The sequence below is a fragment of the Larus michahellis genome, chromosome 15 (assembly GCF_964199755.1).
Source record: "Larus michahellis chromosome 15, bLarMic1.1, whole genome shotgun sequence".
NCBI classification, from domain to species: domain Eukaryota; kingdom Metazoa; phylum Chordata; class Aves; order Charadriiformes; family Laridae; genus Larus; species Larus michahellis.
The window spans coordinates 10,828,121-10,854,717 of record NC_133910.1 but is presented as its reverse complement, the minus strand read 5'-3'; the positions used below and the strand labels follow the sequence as shown (position 1 = coordinate 10,854,717).

The 26,597-nt window shown below is 35.6% G+C and overlaps 1 protein-coding gene across 3 annotated transcripts in view; it reads right to left on the bottom strand.

Annotated features, from left to right (window-relative positions):
- Positions 1 to 7,420: 7,420 nt before the first annotated feature.
- The window catches only part of C5 (complement C5), a 28,683-nt gene continuing 9,506 nt past the window's right edge, over positions 7,421 to 26,597 (bottom strand). Inside the window, exons 12-41 of one of the 3 annotated variants that reach the window (XM_074608739.1) lie at positions 26,008 to 26,211; positions 25,340 to 25,549; positions 25,010 to 25,159; positions 24,016 to 24,145; positions 23,659 to 23,724; positions 22,865 to 23,065; positions 22,103 to 22,193; positions 21,641 to 21,717; positions 20,846 to 20,985; positions 19,944 to 20,165; positions 19,310 to 19,370; positions 18,642 to 18,731; positions 18,159 to 18,371; positions 17,933 to 18,008; positions 16,900 to 17,059; positions 16,322 to 16,417; positions 15,849 to 16,020; positions 14,764 to 14,969; positions 13,829 to 13,981; positions 13,417 to 13,479; positions 12,516 to 12,597; positions 11,808 to 11,859; positions 11,332 to 11,434; positions 10,533 to 10,607; positions 10,331 to 10,436; positions 10,048 to 10,134; positions 9,587 to 9,676; positions 8,987 to 9,070; positions 8,023 to 8,161; positions 7,421 to 7,751 (exon numbers count right to left, since the gene is read on the bottom strand). In XM_074608739.1, coding sequence (XP_074464840.1) covers positions 7,622 to 7,751; positions 8,023 to 8,161; positions 8,987 to 9,070; positions 9,587 to 9,676; positions 10,048 to 10,134; positions 10,331 to 10,436; positions 10,533 to 10,607; positions 11,332 to 11,434; positions 11,808 to 11,859; positions 12,516 to 12,597; positions 13,417 to 13,479; positions 13,829 to 13,981; positions 14,764 to 14,969; positions 15,849 to 16,020; positions 16,322 to 16,417; positions 16,900 to 17,059; positions 17,933 to 18,008; positions 18,159 to 18,371; positions 18,642 to 18,731; positions 19,310 to 19,370; positions 19,944 to 20,165; positions 20,846 to 20,985; positions 21,641 to 21,717; positions 22,103 to 22,193; positions 22,865 to 23,065; positions 23,659 to 23,724; positions 24,016 to 24,145; positions 25,010 to 25,159; positions 25,340 to 25,549; positions 26,008 to 26,211 — 3,729 coding nt within the window. In that variant the 3' untranslated portion in view covers positions 7,421 to 7,621. Of the gene's footprint in view, positions 7,752 to 8,022; positions 8,162 to 8,986; positions 9,071 to 9,586; positions 9,677 to 10,047; positions 10,135 to 10,330; positions 10,437 to 10,532; positions 10,608 to 11,331; positions 11,435 to 11,807; positions 11,860 to 12,515; positions 12,598 to 13,416; positions 13,480 to 13,828; positions 13,982 to 14,763; positions 14,970 to 15,848; positions 16,021 to 16,321; positions 16,418 to 16,899; positions 17,060 to 17,932; positions 18,009 to 18,158; positions 18,372 to 18,641; positions 18,732 to 19,309; positions 19,371 to 19,943; positions 20,166 to 20,845; positions 20,986 to 21,640; positions 21,718 to 22,102; positions 22,194 to 22,864; positions 23,066 to 23,658; positions 23,725 to 24,015; positions 24,146 to 25,009; positions 25,160 to 25,339; positions 25,550 to 26,007; positions 26,212 to 26,597 lie in introns of those variants that run through there. The other 2 variants (XR_012590032.1, XM_074608740.1) reach the window with 2 other exon arrangements.

The window sequence follows — 26,597 nt, the reverse complement described above, 5'->3', positions numbered from 1 at the left end:
CACTGCTAGTAAAGCAATGGCCAGCTAACGGCACCATTTGGCGCTCTTCCTAAATTAGTCACAGTAGTTAGATCCAGCACAGCGGCTTTCATGACCAGACCAAAGGAGTGCGAGTTTCATGTGTCACTATGCATAATAGGGTGGAATTTGTTCTATTCAAGTCACTTACTGGCTTGAATCAATAGATTAATTTTTAGTTGCAATGAAGTGAAGACAGAAATCAGTTCGTTTTATGGCACTCAGCTATCTAAAAATCAGTATAATACAAGTGGAAACTTACAGAAATAAGTATTTTAAAAAATAACTAAAAGGTTTACATTGTTTTAACCCTTAGAATTGTTGTTATCTCAGGAATCCAACTAATTCAGGTCTTACATATCTGCCAAGAGTATTCAACGAGAATCACATTAGAATGGCATCTGGCGAATTTTCTTATTCAAAGGCTGATCTGGGAAATACATTAAAAAGGAATAAAAGTATAACGACCAAACTCACTTATTTGACTTTAGCAGGTCCTGCTTTCAGAGATTATCTGTGCATATCACTAGGAGCAGCTCTGAAGTTCACCTCGGAGGCTAGTTTGACTATGATACGCTATTATGCCAATAAATGACATTAAAAATCCTGTTTATACATGGCCCTTGGCATCTTGCCAGAACTGACAGATGAGGCCACTCATCTCTATTCTAGGAGATGCGAGAATAAATTTGGAGTAAAGTACACAGCTTTCTGGGCAAATGCATTAATATGTAGGCAGACCAGTAATCCCACATACAGAGGCTGGCTGGCCTTTGGGTAGACTGCAAAAGTGTAGCAGTCGAATGCCTGTTTTTCTGCAACCACTGAAGCTATTAGCCTGTGATTCAAAGCCTGGAACGTTTGGAGACTTGCACACCATGTATATAAACAACCACGAAATAGAAAAACACTGTGTACAATTCACATATAAAAGGATCTTTCTGATGTCCAGGATCCCCAGTAAGCATGGAAGTACAGAATGTGTTTTGAAATAATTTCCATTTCATAATACAGATGAGTCATCTAAACTGTGATTATTCCAAGAATTTCCATTTTTGCTGGGATTAATCCTGAGAGTTGCTTAGTACCTCAGAACTCTCCGACTACAAGTCACTAAGGTTAGCATGGCAGTAGATTCTAAAATCAATCCCATGTCATTTCCATCTTGTCTTGTCTTACTAACTAGACCAGCTGGAAATCTGCCAACATAATTTACACGTTTGAAACAGATGAAGACATGGATGTACCTTTCCCCCACGGGGTTTTCATATGAAAGTCATGCCACGCCACATGAGGAAGGTAAATCTTCCTACACTGGTATATATACACACCTCCATACCACACGTGGCTAACTATCTGTAAAAATATACACATATAAAATACATGTGTTTTCAATATTTTAATGATCTCAGTGATATATTGGATAGATAATTCTGCATAGAAACCGAGACACAACAAATAAGTTTAAAGACATTTTTTAAACTAATGACTGCCAATTTGATATTTAAGTGCAGCATTTTTATACGTAATTTTTAAATTAGGTTCCCAGGTCTTCAGGAGCAATACAGCCTTTTTGTAGTCTGTCTCACTAAAAATCAATAGAACTTAAATTTCACAAGTCACCTGTGAAAATAAGACATGTCCCTTGTCATTTAAAGTTTCTAAAGTGTAATTTACATTTCAAAAATTACACTTCTGAATAAGCTAACAGGACCTAAGGTTTGTTTTGCACAACCCATGAAGAACATATCTGTCTCTGTGATTTCATCTATTTTAAGACTGCTTGATAAAGTCAGCAGTCTTTCAGATGTCTCTGCTTTGCCATTAGCAGTTAATAGGAAAATGTATTTGGCCCTGCTATGGGAATTATTTTAACTAACTGATATCTTAGAAGTGTGACCCACGGTTACAACATCGGAATATAATTTGATCTTTTTCATACAATGACACCATTGTGCTTTAAAGAAATCTTCAAGTTCCACCTTACCAGGGATACTTGAATCAATATCTCTGTGTTTATAATTAGATGCAAGAAACAGGGGTTTATAAGATGTATCACCCTTGAGAGATAACTAGGGCTCATGATACACAGTTACCCTCATAACAATATTGTACAGTTCAGAAGCAGAAGTGTTTAAAGGTGGGCTGCTAGACAACCTCACTAAGCATAAGTCTGCAGTTTGAGTTTATGTCCAGTTATTATTGTATACAGTTTATCGTCTTACGCTTCTTAGAAAAGTTTGGAGGATTAAAAAAAAAATTACAGAGCCAAAATTAAAAATTGCATCATCTGTGACTATCTTCTTTCCACATATTAAACACTCTGGATCAAGGATGTTCCTAAGAGAGAGGGAAAACAGTAATTTTAAAGTTCTTGGATGTGCTGCTTTTGGGCAACTATTCAATAAAAATAAAAATGTGTGCAACTGTACTTTGTATCAAACTCGCTTCTCGGTTTACTGGGAACCAAGCTGATCTGTGCCAGGAGCTATGAGAAGAAAATTTGGCCCTTCATCTGCCACTTTCCTGGAGGGAAGGCAAGCTTTTTAACTGTCAATGTCAGTCATCAAATACCAAAGTAACATTTGTTGTAAATCTGCCTCAGTTACAGTAGACATTGGTTCAGTCCACTGTTTCTTAAAATACAAATAATGAATGGCACGCATATTATTTAGGTTTTTTTTTTTAAACAAGAAAGCAGAGCATAAAAATAGCATCAGATAGTGTCAGGAATGGCAATGCAGGAATTAAAAAAAAAAAAGGTACAAAAGGAAAAATCTAGGTGATAAAATAATTTCTTTCACAGAGAGCATATGAAGTGGCTGCATATATTTACAAAGCTGTACAAACAGAATCATAGAATGGTTTGAGTTGGAAGGGACCTTAAAGATCATCTAGTTCCAACCACTGTGTCCTGGGCAGGGACACCTCCCACCAGCCCAGGTTGCTCCAAGCCCCGTCCAACCTGGCCTTGAACCCCTCCAGGGATGGGGCAGCCACAGCTTCTCTGGGCACCCTGGGCCAGGGGCTCACCACCCTTAGAGTGAAAAATTTCTTTCTGATATCTAAACTAAATCTACCCTCTTCTACTTTGAAGCCATTACCCCTTGTTCTTTTACTACATGCCCTTGTAAAAAGTCAAGTCCCTCTCCAGCTTTCTTATAGGCCCCCTTCAGATACTGGAAGGGGCTCTGAGGTCTCCCCAGAGCCTTCTCTTCTCCAGGCTGAACCCCCCCAACTCTCTCAGCCTGTCCTCACAGCAGAGGGGCTCCAGCCCTCGTATCATCTCCGGGGCCTCCTCTGGACCCACTCCAACAGGTCCATGTCCTTCTGATGTCTGGGGCACCACATGCAGGACCCTGCTGACAGAGTTGGGATTGTTGCTCCAGGGAGACCTTATTGCAGCCTTCCAGAACTTAAAGGGGGCCGACAGAAAAGACAGGGACAAACTTTTTAGCAGGGCCTGTTGTGATAGGACAATGGGTAATGGCTTTAAACTAAAAGAGGTAAGATTTAGACTACATGTAAGGAAGAAATTTTTTACAATGAGGATGATGAAACACTGAGGGTCATTTGGTCAGTTGGACGGGGCTCTGAGCAGCCTGATCTAGTTGAAGATGTCCCTGCTCATGGCAGGGGGCTTGGACTAGATGGCCTTCCAACTCAGACTATTCTATGATTCTATAACTGACGAATACTGGAAATATTTAATACCATTGTTTTGTATAATAGAATTACCTTAATAACCAGATGACACAGGACATACAGTAACTGTGCCCACGTGGTATCTGTGCTGGATTCTGCGGAAACATTATGCACGGAGGACAAATGTATATGGAAGAAGAATTATTTGTGTCCTTTTCCATAGGTCCTTCAGAAGCATGTGAGCTACTCATGGCTTATGCACTGACGCTTGACACCAGATCTTCCAAACAGAGGTGCTGTAGTATGTTCTCTTATGAAGAGAAACTGAAAACTTCAGTCTAAAGGCATCACTGGTTTTGCTGTTCTACTTGTAGTTAAACTGCAGATGTTAAGATAATCCTGAAGAAAAAGAAGAAAGAAAAAAAAAAAAAGATTTAGCATTGGGCATACACTAAAATAAATTGCCAGTCAATCAACATGCACTAACATCATACTTAAATTCAGATAAAAAATTTAAGGACTGCAGTAAGAATTTACCTAACCAAACCAATGAGAAAGCTGCAAAAATAATGACTTGTTCATTCCCAAACCATACAAATTTGAATTGTGAAGTCATGGACTGAATTAAGAGGAAAGATGAAAAAAGCAATAATTGGTATTCTTGAATAGGCATCATTCCATATGTTGCCCTAAATATAGAGCCTCGGGGGAGCTGGCTCAGAAATCTTGTTCTGATAAATCCTCCAGTGCTACAAGTTTACAGGAACAGAGATTTCAAGAGAGAAGAGACAGGCTGAAGGAGCGTAAGAGCGAAAAGAGCATTGCAAACCAAGGACTACTATGGTTAGCGCTTCTGAATTTAGAAACAAGTTGCCCTTCTATGGTTCTAGATTTTGTTTTATTGTTTTTCATTTCCCTAATTTCTGTTCCTCTTATCTATTTCACACAGGTTTTGTTAGTTTACATGTTGTTTCTCTGGGCTGCTACTGCACATATTTTGCTAACAAAACCTTTTAGCATCGCAAGATTTCTTCACGCAAATGAATTACATTAAGCATCCCTACTTGTGCTTCTAGATCAATGTCTTTTACTGCAAGACTAACAATTTGGAGAAACTCACAATGTCATTATCAGCACAATGTACACAGCAGTAAGAAGTTTTTGAAGCGAGCTGACCGTCTAAAATTAAACCACCCAGTAACCTGGAGTCTGCTAAAATACCGTCCATGCTAAAATCACAAACTCCAGGAAATTCTAAAATTAAAACATCTCCTGTTTCATAAAACATGTTTTACCTTGTAGCTTAAGTATCACTCACTACATGCTACCGGGTACGTGATGCACTTGCCAGAAAATGCCCAGGTTAATTCAAGAAAAGGAGGTCTTTGTTAGGCTGAATTTCCTTATTTCTGTGGTTTTAAGCTGCATTTAAGACTACATTATCTCTGTAAAAGGCAGGAAGCAGCACTCAAGTACATTTTCTAAGTTCTCAAATATCACAATTCTCCATGGGCAGAAATGGGGTAATTATATGATTCTTAAAATGAGTAGTGCACCCTGACCAATTGGTTCCATCGCTGCTTGCAGCCTCTCTTATGGCCAGAGCTCCAGACTGACCAGAAGGCACTTTTCATCCTCTGTCCGTACTTTATCACGCAGCCCTGACTATGACACCATCTCTGGTAAATCTAAAATTTATCCAAGAATCTCAGAGACCATGGGGTGGTTCCTCTCCCTCAGGCAAATTTCTTTGACAAAGAATTTGGGTGACAAGAAGAAAAAAAAAATTTGCCAGCAAACATTAAATTAATATTATGGCACTACAGATGAAAATATGAAAATGACTCCATCACTTTCAGTAGCTCAGCTTTTGAAAAATGTCTTTTAAAAGATTGGGGGCAGGGGAGGGAAAGTAAAGTACTACTCTGTATAGGGCCTTTATGAAAATAATGTCCTTGTGCTCCCTCTGCTGTTTTGGTCACAGTGGAAAACTGGGAGTGTTTCAAGAGCTGTGTATACTTCATAGACAGTAAGAAATACTCATGCCTAAATAAAAAAGGGAGTTATTTCTCCTGGCAAAAGACTTTTCAAAAATAAAGAGGCATGGTGTAAAAATTAAGGATAAAAAGCGCTATCTATCTGGAAAGCGAGGTTTTATGCATGATACAATACCATGGACGTACCTGGGCTTTCTTTAAACTAACATCTGTTCCATTAAGAATACTAACAAAATATTATTCTATGTGAGTTCTGAATATTATTGTAATTTAACTTATGCTATTGTTATTTACTATCGCAATTATTCAAACAAATTTTACCAAGACTGGAGGGTTAACAGCCAAAATATGGTGTTCATAAATACAAGCAGGGAGAAATGTACTGCCTGTTTTAAAATAGTCTATTTTCTCTACACAGATGGATGACATCCCAGTACTATCTATCAGAAGAAACACCAAATCCAAGAACATCAAAAGTATTAAAAATCGGTTGAAATACCTCATATAAGAAATAGTAATTAACAACGCTTGGAAAGAGGACTTACCAAACTGGTTAATGACTGAAATTCTTATCACATCAGCAGCAAGGGGAAACACTAGATTTAATCTCTCTCACAGTGGGATTCCCCTGTATCACATGCTTGTTTTTTCATTGTAGTAGCGTGGCTCTCTTCTTTTTAATACTCGGTTTAACCCTGCCTTCTTTTAACCTTAGACTAACAACATTTATATTAGTGCGACGGGATTTTTCTCATATTATTTAGAGACTGAATCAGCTGCAAGAGGATATAATTTTTACTTTTGAAATCTAAAAATCAAGAAAAGATGACATATTCTTGATAATAGTTTTGCAGAGAAATATATCACCAGCAGTTCCACTTTTACAAATTACAGAATAGTTACTGCATTCTGAATATTGGTATTAATTAAAAAATACCTCTTATAAAGCAGAAGCACATCAATTTTTTCCTCATAACAGGCCTGATTTGGAGGTGACATATAAGCAAAACAATTAGCACTCTTCTAACATGAGCAAGGAAGACAGGGTAGCAGACTGTCCAAGTTGGTTTAATATACATAACAGGCTTTGCAAAAAAATCCTTAAGTAAACTAACACACTCCTTAAGATCTTCCTAAGTTTGAGATGAGTGGAAAGTTATTGTGTGACTTCATTATTTGTAAAATATCAAGGTTTTTATGAAGAATACCTTTGCTTTTGCAGCATACCTATGCCACACTTCAGAAAAATGCTTTTTGTTTCATCAGAGAAACTGTCATGGTATGTCCAAATCATTCTGTTGGCTCTTCTCAAAAAAATTCCTTAGAAAACACTATTAATCCTCTAAATATACTACTGCCACTTCACAAATAATAACTGCCTGTACAGATTCAACAAACTTGTAATGAAAGTAAGTTCTCTCTTTCATACACAAGTAATATTTTAAAAAGCTTCCTATTGAATGTTTTACTTATCTGGAGATAAGTAAAATGCTCTGCAAAGGAGAGTATCTTCAACACATATAAGCATTACTTCACAACTGAAATTCCACCAAGTACAGTTAAGGTGTTCCTGTCTGTTTTTTAACATCTTTTTTTTTTTTTTTTTTTTTTTTTTGAAGGAAGGGTTATGTTTCAATAAGACATCAGATTTTAATGCTTCTGAGTGTTATTCTGGCACAAGCCAGTACTTTACATGTTTGTTTTTACAGTCAATCCACTTCACCTGACTTCAAATGTCTTTGCAGTATTCTGCATTATTCTCCCATCCAAGCTTAAAAATCATAACCTGAACGTTACTATGTTATAAGAACGTGGCTATGAAATACAACCAAAGACCATTTTTTCAAGATGAACTATTAATGAATGTTAAGTTCGGGAAAGAATTACTAAACAGGTGAGTTTTTTTACGTATATGACATTTAATTGATCTGTATCTTTAATTTTAAAATTGTCCAAGTAAATCAACAGCCACTGATGATGAGATCTTCGGCAAAATCTTCCATTGTATTTAAAAACTCCTGACAAAATGTACACGCTGTATTTGAAGGCCACCACTCAATCCAAGTGCTGGAGTCCAAAGGGTACTGGAATCTAAGAAGACAATAGAAAATGATCATTTGCTGCTAAGAATTGGGGAGGAAGATGTCAAACAGAAAAAAAATTACAATATGAAATTGCTTGCTTTGTGTTCATAATCCTGTTTAATGGTATACATCTGAAAACACATTGTGTAACTATTGGTCAAACTAATACTTAAAAAAAAAATCATATATTACATAAGAATTATCACATACAAACACTTGTCACTTCACAGCACATGTTAAGATTAAATCTCTGCACATTCTGATGGTAAGTTACTTACTTGAAATTGTAACCAACGCTTATCTTTAAGGCTTCTTTTCCCATGATCAAATACTGCTCCCCTGGGCTCAATTCAACATCTGTACAGGTCTTCTTTTTAATAAAGGTTATTTCATCATTTTTTTTTGCAAAAGCCTGTCCTGAAGTAGAATGTCAAGAATTGGAAAATTTCACAAAGAGAATTTCCAGTCGCTCATATATTAGACAGAAAACACCACTATGTTTTACAGTACAGCTCAGCCAAGGGAGCTCCTTGCCACTAGTTATATAACAGGAAAAGTTGAGATATAAAACATATTTCTTGTAAAAGATTTTTAAAATTAAATCTGAATGGTAAATAAGCCTCATGCACATTAAATGATTTTATATTATAGTAATTATAAGGACATAATAGGTGCTTAAAATGAGAGAAAAAATGAGTGCATATCAGCTTCCGTTCCCCAGGACCTACGAGCAGCTGCCTCTCCCAAAGGTAAGACAGTGAGTGCCCAAGAACATTGTAAAGTTCTTTCTCCCAGAAGCAGAAACATGCCCAACCTTAAAAAATCTAAGAAGAGTCAAGGCATGGTATATCCTTACACAGTACCCCACTTTAATCGGTGTATACACAGTAAGGGAGAGCAGTCTGTGGAATGAGAGACACTTAAACAACACCTCACAACTGTATTAACTGATTATGGAATATGCTCACCTTATTGTGTCACATAACTGCTTCCATTTAACTGCTTACCGTTTACGTTTGTTAGCAACAGCTATAATACAGAAAAGCTGTTTAAAAACATCAAACAAAGACTGTACTTCTCGGGGCATAAAAGAATTCTCAAAGGCTGTATTTGAGACTACGATTTTCTACTCATGAAAAGACTAGGTTTGATTGCTGATTTTTGTCAGCAGCTTCAGTGGTCTCAACCAGACAGCTTTTACTCCAAATAAATTGTTAAATGTATTAAGAACAGGACACTCACCTCTTTTATAGAGGTCCAGAAGAGCTGCAGAATACTTTACGAAAGAACCTTCTTCACTGCGAGACAAGATGTTCACTTTATAAACTGCAGAACAACACAAAACAAACTTTTTGTTATTCCTTGTTCCTGCAATACACCCCAAATGTCTTACAGATGCTCAGGTGGAGAATATGATGTCCCTTTACAATACTAATTTCTGGGAAAATGATGGTTATAGCCATACAAGGTAGGGTTAAGAAACATTAAGTCCTACCCATGCTCTCATCTGATGCCCCACAACTTCCTCTGACCCCAAAGCCACTTAATGACATTAGAATGGTACCAAACAAGAGAAACAGAGTGTTTATTAGCAGAACTCATCAGATGAGGCTCACTGGTGCACTAACCCTGGTTATGTGACTTTTATTCAGCAGAGGGTGTAGGCAGCATTTATTCTTCTCTGCTCCAATATGTCACCATTATATACTGTATGCCACTGCCAAGCCTACTGAATTTTAATCACTAAAGATCTAATTGGAACAAAACGTTTTGCAGCAATAATAAACAAGTAAACACTTCAGTCAGAGCATGTGAAATAGTTAACGACAATTCAAATATTACCATATGCAATATCATTCTGGCATGCAGCTTCTCTCCTGGTATCTGCAGTTATTGACCGATCTAGTCTCTCTTGCACTTTACTACACTCGGCTACATTGAGAAAGAAAAAAAATGATGTTAAGACAATGTTATCATATGTCCTCAAATAAAACATCATGAACCTCTACGTGTTCAGGATAATCTACTGTAACTGAGAAACATCATAATTATGGGATAGCGTGCTGGAACAACGAATATTTAAAATACAAAATAACACCTTCAATCACCTGAACTTAATCTAGTCAGACATCCACGACCATATTGCATACATTTAAAAAAAAAAAATTTAAAATGTAACATTTGGAGAGGACAACAGCTGTGTTCTTAGGACTTTTTCATTGTGTTTAGTGTGGTTTTGTCCAAAGCACTACACTGCATTTTTCCACCAAGTGAAATGGGAAAACATCTTAAAAAAAGTTTACCTTCCATGCATTTGCATTCATCTCCTTCACACAATCTCACAAGCTTTTCATTTCCATAGGGATTATAAAATATAGTGCACCTTTTATCTAGAAGATCCAAAAAGAAATAATAAACACATATAGAAAATCAAAGTCCAAGAAGCCACTGAAACTTTATAAGACAAAAGTTACTTAGCTTAAAATAACAAGGATTAAAAAGCTGTTGAAGAAGGAAAAATGTACTTTTTAGGGAGGAATGAAAAGTTAAAAGACAAATATGAATTTGAAGACGTGGAACACATACCTGGTGCGTGATATTCGTATACAGTGAATGTGGCAGGATTTAGCATTCCAACCTGGAAAAGCTCACCTATTCGGAACTCAACACAGAGAAAATTATCAGCTGGCACCTATTAGAAAGACACATGAATTAAGGACCTCTAATGGAAACAAAATTATTCCAAAGAGTTAAAGTAGTGCTTACAGTTATGAAAAGGGTAACATACAGAGTCTATCTGCAGAATAACATGCCCATCTTTAATCTCATAATCTGCTATCAACTGATCAACTCCACTTGCAAGCTGTAGGGGAGAAAAACAGAGAAAAATCTTTTATACAAGTTAAACATTTTTGGATGATCTTGAAGATATTGTAATCAGTAGCTTTAACATAATTCTGAGATGTAAAACCCCCTTGTTTTAGGGTTTTAATAATGCTCATACTCTCACTTGTTTTTCTGGCTTTCTTTTAAGGAAATTATCCTTTTACTCATTACACAAAGATAACAAAGAATTAAAGAGCTAATTATCCTCAAAAGAATACTTGAGTCCACGTATAGTATCCTATTTAAATACTATAACTCTTAACTCTGATTGCCTTTAACTAAAACTCACATGCTTTTCAATAGGAGCTGGATGAACACAAGCACTACAGTTAAGATTCAGTTACAAACTACAGCCAACTAATCGTCAGGTGTGTGCACTAACAGTGTTCCCTTTGCAGTTGGCAGATACAGCGTCTCCAGCGGCTGACGCACACTACCCAAACACACATGACAACCACTCTCTATCCACTCTTGTCTTTCCACTAACACCAGAGGATTTTGACTAGACATCTAGCTTCCAACTCTATCAAAAATCCATAATCTAGATTTAAGTAGGTTATTCTCATTAGCATTGGAAGTGTTTAGAAGCAATGAGGATATAAGGATATGAATCTGCACTACTACTCTAACAGAAAAAGATGTAAATATTATAGCTCTACCAAGAAAACTTTGGTAAAAGAAAAAAGTTCACTAATACTTACAGTAGATAAGTCTTCTCTATTTGCTTCCAACCCACTAACCAAACCTATGTCCATCACAGCATGAGCAGACCCTGATTGTGGTTCTCTCGCGCCAGGCCTGTACCTAAATAATATTAAACAAACAAAAACATTTTAATCTCTTGAAAAAATAAAATAAATTTAATAGAAACATGTCAGTTAACGTAATATTTAAAAAATAACTAAAAAACCCAAAAGACCAGGAAATCCTTTGTAAAATTATTGCATTAATTTCATAATGTAGACCCACAGTGCATTTGCTTTGCACTGCTCCATGTCCTTAACATGTCAGCTGGGAATTACATCTTTGCAAGAAGGAGTGTTGACTGTTAGGAAATCCAGGACATTTAGAACCATCGTTTAGTTAAATTAAACCTTTAAATGCAAAACATTGGCTCAATCACTGGAGAAAGACAAAAAACAATCAACCAAACAAAAACCCCATCAGCTGTACTTACTTTGCACAAGCCTCTAAGCGCCCAAGTGGCTCCCCATCTTCTTTTCTGTAACCTTTTCATATCAATTAGAGACAAATAAGTAATTTTATAACTCTTCAGATGCAGCAATCCAAAATTCTCATAAAGCCTTTTCATAATTGAAAGATAATTCTTTAAATTGTTTTGGTGGCTATTTTTGTAGGAACTCATTGTTTAGCCACAAACAAGTAACATTACACTTCTTTTGTAATTCAGGTGAGATGACAACTTTAATGCTTTATGTGCTTTTTTGTGTACTTATGTTATTAAAAATACTTCATGGCAAAAAACTTAGAATGTCATTATATACGCTGTTGTAACTGGACTAGAACTCTTGGTACCTTGTAGAACTCACTGTAAACCGCCCCCATCCCCCATAATATTTCTTTCTTCTGCTGGAAGTTTGTATTCCTCACTCCCCCAACTGCAAAAACTCCTCCATAAATGAGTAAAAATACACCTAACAGAAAGACGTTAAAAATTAATTCTATTCACAATAAGGCAATAGTTTCAAGAAGGGCTAAAAAGGCTTCTAGCAATTTCTTTTCCAGTTTTGCATTTAGAAAAGGGCAGAATTTATTACAGTTTCATTCTCAACAAGAAACACTTTGTTAAACCAAGTAAGGTTTTTTTCCTCCTTCCCTTGCAGTGCCCTGATTAGTAATATTTAAAACCATATTAACACTTTACCGTCATCTCTCTTTGGAACAATCTTCAATTTGAAGTTACACGACTCTTCAGAAGTACCAATTGTGTTATACACTGTCCTCACCTACACATGTACAAATGAGACAAAACAGAAGCAGTAAAAATTGCTCAAAACTGGCACAAAACTGTGAAAACTCATAATATGGAGAATATAATACCAGTAAAAACAAGTCTGTACCGCATCATTAGCTTTGATGGACACAAAGTAGAGTAAATAAATGATCTGCACAGAAAGAAATGGGGAATTCTCGAGCAAAACCACACCGTTCTTGCTGATCATATTTACAAGACTAAACATATTATCCAAACAACTCCTGATATTTTATAAATATAAATGCTAGCACACGAATATGTACATTTCACACGTTATTAATTTTGATGCTAGAAGAGGCCGTGAAAGATTAGAAGAAAATAAATCATGGCAACAGCTTCATATTTAGACACTCAAAATTTTTTTCTGTTAAATATTGCAAGAAAACAGTTTCTCAATGACATTGCTTAATTAACTAAGAGTAAACACCGGAATAACAGAGAATTGAACAATTTGTCAAAATTGATCACTAAGTTGGGTTTTTTCCTGTTTGGCTGTCTAAGTAGAGACACAACAATTGATGAGCATTAAAACTAAGTTGATCATCTATTTGGATTTCTGGAACAGAAAACCTCCAATGAAAAGGAAGAAACTTCACAACTTCTCTCTCATTAGCCATTAGTCATACAATGGCTTGTACTTAATCTAAAATATAGCCATAATGACATCCATCACTTCAGTCTAAAGGTACGGGCAACAAATGGAATAGTTTATGAGACATTTCAGTCTCTTTTTAAATGTTGATGTTAACAAACCAGAGATTACATTTAAGAAAATTGGTTGCATGCTTACATTCACTGTAGCTATGCCAGTGCTGCTTCCAGTGCTTACATATATGTCATCATCCAAAGGTACCTGAAGGATTGATGTTAAACAATAGCCTATTAGCAACAATTCAGGTCAGATGATCTGCTTGTCTTTTCTACATTTTACATGCATATTAAGGCCTGATGCTACAGATTCTACAAAAAAAACTTCATGGGAACAAGCAGAGATACTTAATTTAAATGAATATTCAAATGCATTAAATTTAGCAGATAAGCAAAGATAAACATTAAAAAATGTTTAACATTTGCTATACCAAATTACTACCAATTCATTGAAAGAAAAAGCTACTTCAGTATCAACTTCAAAGTCAAATAATTATTTAACAAGTTGCTAAGAATTCTGCTTTCACTTTTCAAAAGGAGTAATATTCACTCACTGTCATAGTACTTCCCACAAAATTATCTTCTGTCAGTTTAAATAGATGAAGGTCTCCATAGTTTTTGTATGCCACCTTAACACTCATGTCCAAATCAAGCCGTTTGACAAGAAGGGAATATTCAGTCAAGGCCTCAAGGGCATTAATTGTGTCCTGCCAGAAATCAGTTACGAACAATTTAATAAGAAGGGAAAATGTATTATAAAGCAATTTATCTTCTGCCACTTAAACATGATTACAAATAACAGTAATCATTACTAGATAAACAGCTTAGCGTTGTCTCAGCAGCACACTTAACATGGTGGAAACATATTTAACACAGTGGTAACATATTTAGCACTATACTCACCAACATATTTGTGCAACTTAAAGAAATGCATGCAAGTGCTGAAAGGAAGCAAGCAAATAGCAATAAACAAGCACAGCACTCATCAGTTTCTTCATGGATTTTTAATTATTTTTAAAAAGGGAGGTTGCATGAATTGGAATACTTTACATAGTATGACTAGTTGATAGTGTATTAGAAATCTGGCAACTTTCACTTTACTTTTAGTCTATTCATGCATATTAACATAGTTTTCACAATGAAAACAGGTATACTGTCTTACACTGTGTTCCATTTTTGTGGAAAACAAGAAGAAAAATCATGTCATGAAATGAAATATTCTGGTTTATAACAAAGTTGGGAAAACAGTTTTCCTCCTATGATTCTTTTCATTCAGTGGAATCATCCTGCAAATTTCTACTTACAATAGACTTCATGAAAAGAAATCATATTTCCCAAAGACAAAGAGTATCACGGCAACAGTCATTTGATACTAATCTGATACCGAGGACACTAAAGTTGTCAATGTGGTCATCTAACAATATTAACCTCTTAAGACATCTCAGATTTTGCTGCTTGAAGAATGAGAACAAAACACTGAAAAGCTCACCTGAGTTGAATAAAATCCTCCACCATATCTTTGTTCTTCAGACAACCATTTGATGATTGGATTGGCATAGTTTTTGTCCCCTCTTAGCAAGGTAGTAAGCAAGGCATATGCTGTAGTTTCAACCATTTGTGCAGTAGCAGAGCTGGGAGTGTGTTGGTCTAGTGTTTTCAAAGTATCTTTCCAAAAACGATAAATAGGAGGGTCACCTTCAAAAGTACAAAAGGAAGGTTTCAGATTGAAACATAGCAACAGCTCTCTCCAGACTACACAAGGCAAGCTATTGCCTACTCAGGTCAAGAAGAAAAGGAGGAAATCACTCTGCATTTAACAAGAGATGAAGATCTATTTCTCTTAAAGTAGTAAGTCTGATGTTTATACTAGAAACTGATCACGATAAACAAACATGATGCAAAGCATCTGATGCATATCTGAATATTGCTGGTCCTGAACAGTGATAGCGCGGCCAAACAAAGAGAATATAGACTTTAGATGTTATTTTTTTTAAGCCACTTTCAACAGATAGGACAAAGCTTTTCTCTTCCAGTAGAAATCGTTACTTGGCAGAGAACAGTCTGAGTCCCTCACTTGTGACAAAAATACACTAAAAATGAACAACATTCACAAGAGACTACAAAGTCCCTCATCAACCAGTGAGAAATTAAGAAGAAAACCCAACACAACAAAAGTGAGGGCAATGGCAGATATTTTGAAAAAATTCCACTCAGAGCCAAGGAAGAGAGTGGATGCATCATAAGAGTAAGGAGGTAGACAAAAGTAATCCACTACGGACACCTGCATAAAAGGAAAGCCTTTAGATAAAACAAACGTGACACAATGGGAAGTGACAGATGCCTGTCTGACTTGCGTACTGCTAATGAAACAGCACTGTTGAACAGCTGAAAGCAGGATTCAATCTAGCAAAAATACGAGGCCACACAAGGCTAAAAATTCACTTATGCCAAAGCAAGCGTCACTGAAATTCACTCTCAAAGTAGTGCCATCGCATTAGCGAATTTAAAAATACCAAAAGAACAGCCTATCTGAGAGCCAACTACAGTACAGACTCTGAGAGAATTTAATACTACCTATGACAGATGCTTCCTTCTTCAGTGCCAAGAATGCCGATCGTGCAGTGGGATGGTTCAAATCCACAAGAGCTAAAGCATATGAAGTTATTGCCATAGTAAAGGGGCTTTGAGCAGACCGCACATTTTTCATTAAATAATCTCCTGCTTTATTTTTAGCATCATGGATTTTCTGAAAAGATGAACAGGCTACAGCTTACATCCATTTGATTTATTTTTAAAGAAACACATCTATCAAGACAATGTAGGTATATATAGTATCTTCTACAATATATCTTAAAATAAAGTGATCTGGAATTTCCTTATTGTTCTTTTACTGATTTTGAAAGACAAAGACTAACTAAGTAAAGTAAGTAATTCTTAAACTTCAAAATTGAAAAAAGCCTCTTGATTTCTTTGAAAAATGTTAAAGAAAATGGAAGACATTAGAATCCCAGAACATGACTGCTGGCAGAAATGAAAATACTATTTACCTGAGTAGGACATATTTTAATTGACTTTTCAATTCCAATAACAGAAAATGCTGTGAGATACAAAGATTGTTCTTTAGCTTCTCTGGGTAGCGTACCCTACAAAACCAAATAAGTAAACACAATTAAGTAGAAACAACAGTTAATTTAAATGAACAGAACTTTTTACAGTTTAGGTAAGGTAAGGAAACAAATAGAAATTACTGTAAGACATATCAGTTTATTTTAACCTGAAAATATGTTGACTCTTTTGAAGGTAACAGCATATTTGTAAAAAAGAGACAAAATTATATAAAGTTACTGGTAAGCCAGTACTACTATACTGTAAAATCAACCTACTACATATTTTTTTTCTGAATATTAAGAAGTGGCAAGCAGCTACTTTTAGTGGGAAAACAGACGGGTTTGCAAAATTGTGCATTTCTTTAAATGAATTTAGAAAAATGCAAATTTAGCAAAATTGTCTTGAATAGGTGTTCTGGTGAAATGCAGCCTAAAATGCCTTACATTCCTAAAACACATTATCTCCCAGTGACTTCAGCTTTTACTGAATATGCACAGAAAATGTTTGGTTTTCATACCTGTAGTTTCACTGGCTGGTAATCTGCAAATTCACTGAATGACCCATCTGGCATTTGACAGTTATCAATCAACCACAGAAGTGAATTACAAATAGAAATTTCATCAAGATTTATATATTGATTAACTTGTCCGAGAATCTTTAAAGCAAAAGCTGTCAACCTGCCAAGGAAATTAAACAGATCATATTTGTTTTGATTACCAAATATTGCCACATTACTAGACAGCAGACAAAAATTTGCACTATTTATGATTTAGGTATGCTACACACTCTCACAGTTCCAAGAGATACTGCAGGTGAATTTTGAACTTAACAAATGGGCAATGATTACCCATTTTAAACTAGGATCAAATTCCGTGTTTCAGGATATTAACTCATTACATCCCCAAAAGATTACTCTTTCTTATGCACAGAACTTAAGGAAGATGCTTTTGCAGCATCTTATTTCTCCCTTCTATAAGCCAACTGCATTCACCATTGCTAAAGGCAAGACAGTGACTATGTAATTTGCCTAATTTGCAATCGCAGATTCTGTTTTCCATAAACAGTACTATCCTCCTGTTTGATAGCCTTTAAATATCATATTCGCGTGAACAAAAGGTATGACTATTTTGCTCTTGCTCGTGTGCCTGTACTTAGCTTTCCTTCTTCAAAGTTGGGGCACAAACTTTGAGCTTATGATTCTGCAGGGAACCAAGGTCTCCACAGTCTTTTTGTAAAATTCCAAGCCCAAACAAGAGGTTTCAGAACTAAACAAAATCCTTCAAATTATTTCAGGTATGTCTATTCCTAACCGTTGGGCTAATATGGTTGTAATGGTGTGAACTACAGACACCAATAAAAGATTTAACAAGTGAAAACAAGGAATCAAAAGATATTATACAAAGTTGTAAGCACCATTTACATCTACCACCAGGTTTACCTCTCCTGCTTACTAGAAAGCATTACACTTTAAAAATTAGTTAAAATATTAAAGCAAAGGAGTGAAACAAGCCTTTTCCATCCATTCTAATCAAAAGATCTTTTTAACTCACCATGTGCTAGCTTGCCCATCCTTCCACACGCTATATGAGAAGTCAGAATTTCTGAATGACAAGATGCTTACAATTCCTAAGGGACATAATTAGGCAGAAAGCAAGTTATGAAATGAGATTTATATTAAAATTGCATTTGCTCACTTAGATATATTGTCTTTCTCATTCAGCAAAGTTTATGCATCTCTACAACTCTGAAGCAATAGAAGAAGCTATATTTTTCTACCTTCTTTCATTTTCCTCCTCATTTGAGTCCTTGCAGTTAAGGTCTCAGGACCTAGTACGTGCCAGTTATTTGATTCTTCCAAGTAGCGAAACACATAAAATACTGGGGCGATACTCATAAATTCTGCCTCTGCACTGCCCTTTGGCAGATTAGTAAGAACACTAAGACCACTAGGATTGAGGATTGTGGCAATCACTTCACCCATAAGATGTCCTGTGGAAAGAAAAAAACAAAAATTATTTAAATAAGAGATCATGAAAGTGAATCCAAGAGCAGAATCTGGCTGATACTTATAAGCAAGCATTCTATAGGAAGTATATATAATTCTACACGAAAAGGTGATCTTCAAAGCCTTTTCTCAAAAGCAGGAGAACCTAGGAACAAATTCAGGCAAATTTAAACAAAGGAATAAGAAATAGGAGAAAATGAACAAATATTCAGAAAGTACACATGCAGTAGACTAAAAGTTTTAATGCAATTTACCTTTTACACTGACACTTCTATCAATTTTTGTTTTAGGGACCAGATTTAGTGGGATTTTATATCGAAATTCTTGTCGTCTCTTGATTGAACCTGTAATTGAAGATGTATATATATATCATACTGCACAATTTAAATCAATAGGTCACAACTATCTGAGAAGTCAACAAAAAAAAATACCTATGATAACATGAAAACTAGAAATATGCCCAAATGCACACGCAAACATCAACCTTTGAAAAAGAACAGATGCGAACACTTTAATCTTTCTTTTGCCTTTTTTGTTAAAAAAAATAAAATCTGATCTGGACCTAAACTTTGTGGGTTTAGATTCACCTCTGGTTAAATGAGAACATATTCTATTTTCATTATTAAAGGACTTGCTGACTTGTTTTCAAGCACACTGAGAAAAGCTTAGCATTATAGCAGAGCAAAAGAAACATATAAAGGTTCCTTTAAGGAGTTAATCCAGGTACTTTTTTGAAAGAATAGCTATTTTGAGATGGATTTGTTAGTCAATGGAAGGGCAGGAAATCCTTGTAAGGGACGTATGAAGACTATTTGGTGAAGGAGAAATGCCAATTTTTTCACATTACAGAAAACTTGATCATCACGAATCAAAAACATGAAGAAATAAACAAAGTAAAGACATATATGATCACTTCTCTTACCATAAACACCCTGTGGATCCAAAGTGAAACCCGCATTAAGTTCTTTCTTAATACCTTCTGGCTGAAATCATTAAGAGGAAAGAAGTAGAAAATGAAAACACGTTTCCTTAATCAAATATATTAACTGACAGAACAGTTAACCATAGTATTTTTGCCTTCTACATCCTTCTCTGTAGTTGAATTTTACTTAACTGTTCTACATCTATTCTACATACATTTAAGCTAGTGTTCTATCTCCCAAAATTCTTGAGAAAATTTAACAAAAGATTTAAATAAAAGCTCAGAAAAGTATAAAATTACAAAAAAGTGTCTCTCAATGAAGCATGCTTAAGCAGTTGAAAATCCAAACCAAGTAACTTAGAACACAGTACTCTTCTTCCTTACTAAGTTATAGTCTGTCTATTGATCTAATCTTTCTGCCAATCCTTATACGCAAGGTTTAAAAATGTGCATACTCAAAATACTCAGTCACGCATTTTTCCACTGCATACATCTCACTGAATTCAATGATATTATGTGATATTTGGATTCTGCTAATATTAAAATAAAGCAATATTTATATATTGATTTAATATATTTTTACTACTTGTGACTGAATCAAAACCACTACAAACATTTTGATTTTTTTTCTTACCATTACGCGTAATGTTTTAACTACAGTTTCACTGTTCTTGGCTGTCAGCAAGGTAAAGTTGATAGTGTGAAGACCTAATTCCAAAGGAAGTATTCTGAATGTAACCGGTGACAAAGAACTGCCATCTAGATTCTTAAAATTACAATTGTGCATCCTCGATCCAGTAGTTGCAGAATCTCCAAAAGAACAGATTCCATTTCCAGCTGCTATTTTAACACAGAACTGAAATGTTGAAAGATTTTAAATGTTTCACTTCCATGACATGTACAACACCAGAGAAATATTAAAGCCACTGAAATACTATAATGAGCATTCTATTACTGTAATATTACTTTTCTATTTACAATGAGCAAGTGTTACTACCTTTGGAATTACTATTACTTCCACTAGAGACACACAAACAAATGTTCATTAGCAACACCAGGGAGCCACTATACTAGGCTTCATACACATACCTGCCTCATATACATACTTTTGCATACTTTTCTTGAATTTTTTCAATAATTATTTTGCACTCTTGTTTGAATGTAATTCCTTAAAAATAGTCCTTCCATATTATATCCTTAGACAACGTGATCTGTGAGCTCTGGAGCAGGTCATTGAATAAAATCCTATCACTTTTTGACTCTGTGTCCAATTGGAATAGAAAAATTGTATTTTGATCTTGGTGAGGCAAAGTTGCCAGGCAAGAGCGTGACAACATTGTAATCAGTGGAATGGCTGGAAATGAAGCAATGATTAGATGTCATTGTTACATAGTTACGCAAAGCATAAATAACACTAGCTGAAGGACTTGAGAAATGTGATCCAAGAATCTGTTTATACTGGATACTCGCATGGGAAATATTTTTTTAGTTTATTACGTTAATCTTTCCATAGAACTCCCTAAGACCACAAATTACCTTAATTGCAGAAGCTTTGTAGTTATAAACTGATCCTTTTAGCTCAATTTGTTCTCCTCGCACCACAGAATAAGGAACATAAATGCTCAGGAAGACATCTTTTACAACTGGCACTTCCAGCGGCGCAGCAACACATATACCTAAGAAAATTAAAAACATAAAAGCAGACTATCTTATCCACCCTTCTGATAAACAAGTTTGAAAAAAGTCTTTGCATACTTACCACCTTTACTGATTACGCAAAATTTTTCAATATGTACTTTGAAATTTTCCAAGTTTTCTTAAAAGTGACCAGGCTTTTGCTTCCTGTCCCAAGTTGCTGTCTCCCACTCTTCACACTTACTTGCCAACATACCAACCCTGTGGGCTTCTTCTCCTTCTTCCCAAAGCAAGAAACAAATTTGCTGTTTGGACTACCGTATCTATCAGAAAATTTGTTTGTTCCTCTCCTCAAGTCCCTGAGGCATTGACAGCAGGACACTGTAAATCTATGCCAGGGAAGAGCCACTGATGATTTCTTCTTATATTCCTCTTAGTCATTTATTACAGGCCACTGTCAAACACAAGATAGGCTGGACAGACCTTTGTTTTCCCAGACACTTACATTCATAACAAGAAATTAAGTAATTTCCTTTCCCTAAAAATATGTATTTTGATGTTTTCTTTTCCTGTTTATCAACCAGAAAATGAAGATTTTAGAACATATGTGTCAACTGCAATGAGAGCTTCTGCAAAATCCAAACAGAAAAGCCCCCTAATTCTTTAGCCACAATCTAATCAGGTTGCAGTACCTACCTTTATCAGAAATGCCAACACCTTGTACTTCCCAGGTAGTCAGTGAATCAGGCAAGGTGATAGACAGAGTCTTTGACCTGTGTTTAGAAGTCTTACATTATCAATAGGCATCTCTTAACACCAACAGCTAATCAACACAAAGACCTTGTGACTTAGGTAAGACAAGATAAGAGAGCATATTTAGAAAACAGGACTTTTGTTTGAATAAACTAACTTTTAGCTGACTTTACAAAAGCTGGTGTATTGCAAGATCGAAAGGAAAGGCGACTCAACAATCTGGGCACCAGACAGCATATCCTGCATGGAGGGAAACATGGCAGGAATAGTTTGTTTGGCTAAGACTGCATTTTAGCAGTCTCGGGTACAAGTAAGGCTACCCAGCTTACCTTAAGTTTAGCATTTACTCCCTATAAAACTGATGACTAAGTCAAATGTTGGTAACTGGTATGAGAAAAGTAGTACCTTGGAGAAACTTGGTGAACTTCCCATAACCAGCTTTCAGGGAAGTAGCTACGAACTTCTGCCTCATCCAGTTCCAAGAAAGCCTCAAAATCTGAAGAACATAAATAAAGCAATTTAAAAAAAAACAAAACAAAACAAACCACCTGCCAACAGCCTTCCACCAAAGGCTGCAAAATCATTATATTTTTCTTTTGTGATACAGTATTCTGCTTACTTACCTTTTTTCTTGTATCAGGCCTAACCTGAGGCACCTGAATAACCTCAATCTGTCTCAACCTCAGTCTGTTAATCCCACCTCATCTATTTACACATGTGAATACCTGTCCGATATCCAGACAGATTAACTTGGTAACAAGCAATTATAGGGAGAGTATGGCAAACAAGAAATTTCATACTCCCACTGGTCTTTCCTGAGATGTTACGCTGTGGCTGTTTTGGGCCTGGGTAAAGGACTCAAATTTAGCATTCAAGTTTAGCATTGCCTTCACAGGCAAAGATGCTCTCTCATTGCGCTTCTGCTTGCTCTAAGTATGGCTGAATAGAATAGAGCTCTTAACAGAATAAAGAATTGCTCTCCTACCCCTCTTTAGGGATATATACAACCAACATTTTTGGAGATTAGTAAAACTCTTTCTGGAATAATCCTGACAGGTAACAGGGAGGGGTTAATAGATTAACAAAGCTATGACCTCTATATTTACCCACATTCTGGTGAAGTCTTTCACCATATGCCCACAGGAGAGTTAAAGCTCTCATACTTACGCATTCTTGCCAATATTAGAAGTTTATTGGGCTCTTCCTCCCGCAGTCTGTTTGCAAATTCACAGCAATCTCTGAATGCAGCAATGCACATTTTACTTTTGCGAATTCGCTGAGCTCTATCATTGCAAGTCTCACTGACCGGATATGCTTTTACTCCAGCCATACAGCATCTTCGAATTTCTGGCTGTACGTACTTGGATGCTGAAATAATAATAAAATAATTCCCTTCCTTGAGATTAAATTTTTATTTCCAAATGCATCTTAACTCCTGATACTGAATGTATTTTTAAAATTTGCGGAATTTCAGAGAAGGCACAGATTTGAGGATGAACACAACCTTGTGATTTTTCAAAAGCTAGTGACACACACTTAATCATTACTATTCTGAATTAAAAATATAAATTAGATAAGAGGTGTTGTATTACATTTTAACATTTAACAGTCAAATGTTCTTCTGACAGGCTTGGTACCTGGCAGGTGGTCACTGTGAAAGACTGCCATATGGCAGTACTGGGAGTTTTTAGGCTTTTTCTCTTCAAAAAAGGAAAAGATCTTAAACATATGCTGTATTTTCAAAGTGTACTTAAATTTTGCCGACTTCAAATTCGGCATACGGCTAATAGGCTTTATTAATGGAGTCCTCTCTAAAGTCATCTTCCATACTTGTCACTCTCTCTCCACTACATGAAGTTAATGACAATAACTAAAAATAGAAAGCAAACACTCAGATCCTTGACATCTAATGAATGGGATTTCTTTCATAATTATATACCTTTAAAGACTTTTTTTAATACCTTCTTTGAGTATGCGCTCCTTGAAGTCCGACCGTTTGGTTCTTAAAACTTCATTGCAAGTTTCATCTGTTCAAACCCAAATAAAAAAGTACAAAAGACATGACCTTTTCTGTAATAGCATAGCCCACTTAAAAATAATTCCGTAAAATAACATTCAAAATTTGGGAGACTTTTTCTGTTTACTATTTGAATTACATAAAAGTATTTTCATTTCAGTAACAATAACTGATCCACAAGTCATAATGTTTTCCTCCCTCAAAAATCATTAGTATATGCATTCCTAATAACTGAGAGCCACAATAGAATATTTCAGAAAAAGAAAATCCACAATTTCATGCTTAAAACAAAGGAATATACCTGCTTCATTGGAATCATCAGCATTTGCATTGGTTAAAAATGTAAGCCCAGCCATTCGAAATACATCAACGTTGTTCCGTCCTCCTCCAGCACCACACCCAAGGTCGCTCTTTTCCAAACGTAGCATTATCTGAGGAAAAAACACATCAGCAGCTAACTAAAATGTGGAATATATCATATGATGAATGAGAGAGTTAGACTTGCAGAAAGGCCCCTTTAACTGGAGGTGTCCTCACAACACACTGAAGAATACCATTTAGTGATATTTGAGTTAATTCAAGCACCAGCACCAACACAGCCACTTCCTTGTAGCCCACGTCAGAGTTAGAGTCATACAGACAAATCAAGGTGGAATGATTCACTAATGTGTTTATAACAGTTCTGATACTCAGACTAGCTTGTTTAAAACCAATTCAATAGTGCTGTAAACCAGATTCAAATGATTCAAGGTTGGTGCAAAAGCATTCTCCTATTCTTCTTCTATGTGTTTTTTATTTGACTGTTCTGAAGTATTAAAAAACCACCATGTTTTCTCATAGGAATGGAATTCTTTCAGTCACAGATGATATGTCGGTTTTACTTACATACACGTGAATCTAAAATTCTACAAGAATCCAAAACCTCCGTAACCCACTGAACATAATAGCATTTGCCACACCATTCTACCAGTATGCCTTAAAAATATAACCTGAAAATATTACAGGAAGAACTACGAAGGGTAATGCAGTCTCCATGCCTCTTTGATCAAGGAGCTTTCTAACACTGCAACCTATTTTTGGTGCAGTCTGAGGGGTTCTGATGAGATAGTTCAAATCTTCCCTTAAAACCACAATTTTGAACTGGCAGATTTAAACCAGCAACTTTTATCCTGTGTTGAATTGCTCTTTTGCCTGAATTCTTCTTTACTGAATGCATGACACATAATAGCTGGCTGAATATGAACATGAAACAAATAGCGACTTGTTTTTCTTTTGTGGTCTTTCTATTACTTAACTTTTTCCATTGCTCTCTTCCCTCTTCCCGCGACTCCATATACTGCCTTGTCAATAGATGACAAAGCCACAAAGGAGTCGAATTGCGTTTTCATGCTAAGTGATACAACTTGTGCTGGATTCAGTATCTCTTTGCTTGATTGTAGCTTAATCTATAAATTGAAAACAAATATTGGTAATTTTAAAAGCACCATGTTCCAAAATAAATGCAACTGAAGGCAGACACTTTAGTAAGTCGAGGAAGTGTTAAAGAACTTTTGTCATTGCAAGTTAAAGTCTGATCATAAAATGAATGCACACCCACAAAATTTAGTGCTTATTTTGCTACTCACATCAAGACTATTCCCACATTTCTGTTGCACATTCAGCCAAACTGAATCAGCTACTAACTCGGCAGTTTCTTCTCCCATGACTATGTAGTAAACAATAAGACGTGCCGAAGGAACCATTTCTTGGGTTATCTGAAAAGTTAGATGTTCATATTCCAAATCCTTGATTCTCTTCTGAGTTCCAAAGCTTACTATTTTCCCCTTTGATGTGATCTATAATAGAAAAATGATGGAGAACAAAAAAAGTCAAATTTTATACTTAATATGTTTCTTACATATAATAATTACTTGCATTTAGATAAAATCCAACACACACAAAAATGCATTTGGGACCAGTGAGGCTAGGTCAAGGGAAGGTAGCGCTCTCTGTCATACCTTAAAAAGAAGTGCTGTCTCTGTGTGTCTTGCCATGCCTCTCTATTTCAACTCCTGACTAGCACTACTTGTTCTTAACCCCAATCTATGTCAGATGAGAATTCAAAACAATAGAGTTTTTATACATAATTTAAACATGAGACTGTTAACAATTTTTTACGGTAAGACTGACAGATCGTATGTCTGAGCTTCATGGATTCTATGTTGAGGATAATTCTTCATTGTTGAGGTTTTTTACCTAAGACCATATTTTAAATCACAATTCAGTATTTTATGCGGAAGCATCTGTTACTTACCAAATAGCTGTAGTGATGTATTTTATGAATATACCGACTATGTGGATATACATTAATATTTATGAAATCCCCTACTTCTAGTATTTTGTGGTTTGAAGCCCAGTCAATATATAGATAACTCTGACTTAATGATGAATAAGCTTTTGCTTCATAGGTTTTACTTGCTTGGTTTTCATCTGAAAGATGTGGATCTGCAGTTTTTACCTGAAAAGATAATAAAATGTCTGAAAAATTTCTTAGTAAAGCAGGAAACAAAAACTGTGTGTTCTGACGTCTGAATAGTTTAAGTACAGAATTATACTTAAGAAAAGAAATAATTACAATATTAAAAGCATTCTGCAACATTTTATTCAGAAGTATTCATAAATTAAAAGTCAACTCAAGACTTCCATGTTTTCTTTAATAAAAAGATCTATAAATATCAAGTCAAATACAAAATGGTAGTGTAGAAGCACATATATAAACAAATAGGTTAATGATATGTCTCCCTACATAGTGGGGGAAGCACCCTCAGAGATCTGTTTTCACACAATTCATTTAGAATTTTTGCTTAATAATTATTATGAAATAAATATGTGACAAACTAGGCT